At 39.3% G+C, this 6389-nt stretch overlaps 1 protein-coding gene across 1 annotated transcript; it reads left to right on the top strand.

Moving 5' to 3' along the window:
- The first annotated feature begins 340 nt into the window (after positions 1–340).
- Positions 341–3726, top strand: LOC122290129 (floricaula/leafy homolog). Its single transcript, XM_043097681.1, has 3 exons — positions 341–976; positions 1527–1888; positions 3055–3726. The coding sequence occupies exons 1-3, from the start codon at positions 544–546 to the stop codon at positions 3415–3417; spliced, it is 1158 nt and encodes a 385-aa protein (XP_042953615.1). The 5' UTR covers positions 341–543; the 3' UTR covers positions 3418–3726.
- The last annotated feature ends 2663 nt before the right edge of the window (positions 3727–6389 follow it).

Genomic DNA, 6389 nt, shown 5'->3' on the forward strand with positions numbered 1-6389 from the left:
TACACATAATAATCCGATCCATAGGTTAAGTCATAATTTCAATATTTATTTTTATAAAATAACTCATAATTTAATTGCTATTTCTTAACATTGTTGTAATGGCAGCTTTAAGGGATTTTATGTGTCTATACTGCCTATTTTGTCCATTAAAAGACGTGTAAGAAAGAAAGATAAAAATTCTGACATATATGGAAAAACTTGATTGGGTTCTACTGCCCACTGGGAATAGCTAGCCCTAAGATTGGGAGCGGAAAGAGTACGTTTTCTGTCTGGTTTCATTTGGACTAACTAGTTTCAATGTAACAGCATCTAGTTTCTTCCTTAATTTTCCTTGGGAGAAAAACCCTCCCACGCTCCATTTATATCGTCTTAGCAAAGGAGAAGAGGGGGCAGTTTCGGAAACCACAGAAAATACTGGTGCCTTTATAGGAAGCAACAGCGTACCACCTTCACGAAACATTTATCAAGCCGCAAAAGAAGACGTGAGTGAGGGAGTGGAGCTGCAAATTAAGAAGTTGTAGACAGAAGGTGTTTGATCCATCGATGGATCCCGACCCCTTTACTGCGAGTTTGTTCAAGTGGGACCCACGTGGGGTAGTCCCTCCTCCGAACCGGCTGCTGGAAGCCGTGGCAGCACCAACTGCAGCTGCAACGGTGGCATACTCATTGCGACCGAGAGAGCTTGGAGGACTGGAGGACTTGTTCCAAGCTTACGGGATTAGATACTATACGGCGGCAAGGATTGCAGAGCTTGGGTTTACAGTGAGTACGCTGTTAGACATGAAGGACGAGGAGCTGGACGACATGATGAACAGCCTCTCTCAAATATTCAGGTGTGATCTCCTCGTGGGGGAGAGGTACGGTATTAAAGCTGCAGTTAGAGCCGAGCGCAGACGTCTCGACGAGGAGGAGTCACGCCGGCGCCACCTCTCCGCCGACACGACCACCAATGCTCTCGATGCGCTCTCCCAAGAAGGTTATTTGCATTTAAGCTGTATCACCTTAATATGCATGCTTTTATAATATAGTTCATGCGATATTGCCAATGTAAAATTATGCATCTAATTTTTTACTCCTTTTTTGTGTTTTAATTTCACTGGTTTTGGTTTTCCGTGAGCAGAAGGGTTTTTTCCCCTTTTTTTGCAAAAGGGGAAAAACGAAGGCTTTAAACATAAGGACTTTCGTTAGATATGAAACACCAAGAGAAAACCACCATATGAGTTTTTGGATTAAAAACTAACATTTACGTAAAGGAACAGTTTCAGTGACAACCAGAAGGAGTATAACAATACTATCTGTGAAATCACCATATCTTAACATGACTATTATGATTGACATTGAAGTACTAGTTCTCACGTTAACTGAGGAAGGATAGCACTTTAACTGGAATAAAATATCAGCAACTTTTTTTTTTTTAATACTTCCAATACTGTTATATTGGAATTACTTAATTGGCTCTTAATTTGCACATGTATTTGAGGGGACCGTCAACGTTTATCGCTTATCATGCATGTGATGATCAACAGGGTTGTCCGAAGAGCCGGTGCAGCAGGAAAAGGAGGCGGTGGGAAGCGGCGGAGGTGGCACGTGGGAGGTGGTTGGCGAGAGAAGGAAACAGAGGCGGAGGAAGAGCCTGAGGAAAGTGGGGGACGTTGATTATGATGATAACGAGGGCGCGGAGGACGATGACAATGGCAATGGTAATGGCAATGGCGGTGGAAGTGAGAGACAGCGGGAGCACCCTTTCATTGTGACAGAGCCCGGTGAGGTTGCACGTGGAAAGAAAAACGGTCTCGATTACCTCTTCCATCTCTACGAGCAGTGCCGTGATTTCTTGATCCAGGTCCAGAACATAGCGAAGGAGCGCGGTGAAAAATGCCCCACCAAGGTACCTACGTACACCCTTTAAGGCTTTAATTTCACGTTTGTATATAGTAAATGTGCCCGCAGTCCCGCTTGTCCATGGTAGCCGACTATTTTTTAATTTGATTTTGTGAATCCATGTTAGCCGACTACGAAGCTAGGTACGGTCTAGCTTCGTCTCTAGCTAGAAAGCTCTTCTCCTTCTGTTCAGGTTTTGACCTTCCATATCAAGTTGCATTGGTACCGTTCATCCAGCATGCATCTGGTGCATCGTCGGTTGTTGGACAGTCCAGAAATGAGATACCACACTTGCGGTTCCTTTCAGTCCAGTAATTATACGGCACTTATATTTTTGCATTCTTAAGATTAAGATTGGGTTAAGATGATTAACACTGTTCAAAGAAAACAAATGTGACAAGTCAGGTGCGCAGGCTGGTGTTCCTGTCATATGTGGTTATGTGGGCTGAAGAGTAAAGACGTAGAGGGGGATACTTTTATTGATTTTATGTCCTCTTTTTGCCAGTCTGAACTTTTAGGTGGCGTATCCTTCTTCTGACAGCTGGTTCTTAGTTACCAAGAAATAGTAAGCCCCCCAATTACATCCCGGATTCTAACGTGTATCCTGAACTGTACGTACTCTTCTCCCCTCTCTTTTTCACTTACGAGCCTACGGCACCCACAAAAGCTGGCTCCTGCTATCTCTTGCCTTCTGATTCTCAGAACAAGGAAAACAATATTTAGTTGACAAGTGGGTGACCCCCTGGCCCTTGCCTTCAGGAAAAAAAGAAAAAAAAAAAAAAAAAAAAAATAGAGGAATAGAAAGAGAACCTTGCCCTCTGGTATACGCCATGACATTAGATCATGGTCCAGATCCGAGTTACTCCTTATAAGCTAATTAATTGAGATGCTCATCCCCATGCCTCTCATAGTAGTTCGAAGTTGTAAGTTATATCCTAATGACTCAACAATTTTAATTCATGAGATTGTTAGAAGCCCGCCCGATACGGTTACAAGTACTAACATGTGAGAATACACGTACGGGTTATATATGACTTGTTGATCACAAAGCCCCCATATATATATATATATATGTATGTATGTGTATATCATCAAATCATATCTTTGTGATCGCATGATATGATTATTGACGTGTGATGTCATAATGCCGCACGTATGCAAACTACACTGCAGGTGACGAACCAAGTGTTTAGGTATGCGAAGAAGGCTGGAGCTAGCTACATTAACAAGCCCAAAATGCGACACTACGTGCATTGTTATGCGTTGCACTGCATCGACGAGGGAGTGTCCAACACACTGAGAAGAGCATTTAAGGAGAGAGGAGAAAATGTTGGGGCGTGGAGGCAGGCATGCTACAAGCCTCTGGTCGCCATTGCAGCACGCCAAGGATGGGACATTGATGCCATTTTCAACGCACACCCGCGACTATCCATTTGGTATGTACCCACCAAACTTCGTCAACTTTGTCACGCTGAGAGAAACAATGCCACAGCTTCCAGCTCTGTTTCTGGAGGGGGTGATCACATGCCCTTCTAAATTACAAATAAATTTGCGTGCACGGCCATGATCAGGTCATGACTAATTAATTGCATGCCCCCATATATATATACATATATATGTATATGTATATGTTCTGTACGTTATAGTTTATATTTTTCGTACGTACGTACTTGGTCGTGTAATACTGAGTACTCTACTGAATATGATGATGGTCACCTTGTGGCAACTTCGAACTGCTCAAATATTCGTTATAAGTTGGCTACAAGTAATTCTACCAATTAAAGACTATGTATAATTATTATTACAAATTTCTAGTATTCAATGTTGTTATCTTTGTTTATATAACTCACTCTGTATGGAGCCTACGGCATGCGTACCCATAGAAAACAATCCCTACATCGTATTAGTTATTACCTACGAGTTTTAGTTCGGGAGCCAATTGATTTCGAGCGGCCAGTGCGTAATTATATTCTTGTTGAACAAGCGGCTTGACATCGTTGAAATCTTACCCCATGTCCCCAACAGAGAAAAACTTAAAGAAGAAGGAAAAAAGAAAAGAAAAAAAAGAAGTAATTAAGAGTATCCCCATCAACCACCATTTTTATTTTAATAAATTAATTCCCAAAAAATCATACATTAAATCCTTCCCAACTTCATTTAAATAATTATTCTCTATTTTTTCCCCATATTTTCTCTAGAGTCTAGTCTTTCTTTACTCAAACTACGTATTTCTTAATTTATTCGAAAATAGAAAAAGAATCAAAATCAAGAGAGAGTTGTCTGCTATAGTCTTATAGAAAGAGAAAGTTCGTCCTAGAAATGTACTTTTTAAATTTTGGTGCAAGTAGAGAAGAGATTGTAGAAGAGGGCCGTCTTCGTGGAGTGAAGAGAGGATTGATTAAGCTTTTCCATTTGGGTCATGGAGAGTTCTAAGAGGCTGGTTTTTTATTTTTATTTTTTAAAACAAGGTAAACTTTCATTGATTAAACGCCTATTGCAATGATTCTAGATGAACAACAAGTCTAATACAACTAAGAATCTCCTCTAGTTCATAGAGATCACATTCACTCAAAAGGGCATCTTTGGCTAGCATGTGTGCTGCCATGTTAGAACCCCTCATGGTATGACTAAAGCTCCAAGAAGCAAAGCCTTGTAGAACCTGTTTTGTGCCTTCAATAATTAAACCACCAAGGCTCCAATCTTCTATTGTCTTATGCATCCTTTTCACAACCTGCAGCGAGTCTCCTTCGAACATGATGGGGTGAAACCCAGCCTCTTTACAGAAGAGAACTGCCATCACCATTGCATATGCTTCTGCAGTGAACGGGATATTATGAGGCTTCTTTTTGCTCTGAGGGATCCAAGAACTTGTCCCTTACTACCTCTAAGTAAGCCACCAATGCCAATAAGGCCCATGGATTGGTTAATAGTAGCATCCTAGTTCATTTTGTACATTCATTCAGGGGGTGATTTCCATTTCTGGATTCCCTCCAAGTTTTATGTAGTTGTTGCAGTCTGATCAGTGTGACGCCCCCATATTCTGCTTGGGATCGAACGGACATCTGAAACGTCGGGACATGCAACACAAGGTTATCTGCCCCCATTCATGACATATAAGATGTAATATTCCAAATATGCATCTAGCATTATGCAATATTCGCAACGAATAATTTATTGTTTAGCTATACTATGCACCAAACTTATAATATCTCAAATAGTTAAATCGTAAACCAAGTATATTTAACAAAATAAACATCTACGATTTCTATACCAGTCTTAAAAGACTGTAATCTAAAAAATAAAGGAGGCTAGATTCCATATTTACATTACCAAAATATACTATTGAAGAAATTGGTCAAGTAACTCAACTAACGAGGTCAGAATATTGTCCAAAAACTAACTATGGAAGCTGTAAACTCTGCGTCGTGTCTGCGACGTCTAGTCAACCTCCTTCAGTCTACCAATGTCCGCTCCCTACTCTGATCTTGACACATCGCCTACCATTCGGAGGGAATGGTAGTTGGGACTACCATGGTGAGATTTGATTACAAATCTCAGTAAGTTAACATGAAACTGTCACACAGGTTAAAGATGCATGCATAACAGTAAAAGCATGAATTCATAATTAAAGTCGTTAGTAAGCATATCATAACTTGACATATAGCATGGCATAACTGACATAACCTGAACTAAAACGTGAACCGAACTTGACTTGACATGACATGAACTTGAACTTAAAACATAACATGGACTAGCAACATAACAAGAGCGTAAATTTGAAACATAACATGGACTTGAAACACATCATGAACGTGAACATACATAACACAAACAAGGACTTGAACTTAACATAAACCTGAGCATAACATGACATAAACGTGAACTTAAGATATAATGTGAACGTGAACATAACATAACATAGACATGAACTTGAACATAACATGACATGAACGTGAACTTGAAACATAACGTGAACATGAACATAACATAACATGAACATGAGCTTGAACATATCATAAACGTGAACATAACATGACATGAAAATGAACTTGAAACTTAACGTGAACATTAACACAATATAACATGAATGTGAGATTGAACATAACATAAACATGAACATAACATGATATGATATGAACATGAACTTGAAACTTAACGTGAACATGAACATAAATTTAAAAATTTTGCAACAAAGATCTTTCTATCCTAAGTTTAAAACCATACTTAAAACATCCATTTATAAAAAGCTAATAATCAACACCAAATTTTTTGTAAAAAGATCCAAACACTTGAATCACAAGCTTTGACCCTAAATCAAAACATTTCCAAAAATTCTAAAAAACTCAAATCTTACTTCTAACATATTCATAACATCATTCTAAGATCAACTATGTTTTAAATCATCAAACTAAAGTCACCAAAATCACAAAATAACACTTGAAGTTTTTGGTTTCACCCTTAGCCCAAAAACAGGAACTTTTTCCTCAACTGGCTTTGATAAATCTCTT

Source organism: Carya illinoinensis, chromosome 12 (assembly GCF_018687715.1).
Source record: "Carya illinoinensis cultivar Pawnee chromosome 12, C.illinoinensisPawnee_v1, whole genome shotgun sequence".
NCBI classification, from domain to species: Eukaryota; Viridiplantae; Streptophyta; class Magnoliopsida; order Fagales; family Juglandaceae; genus Carya; species Carya illinoinensis.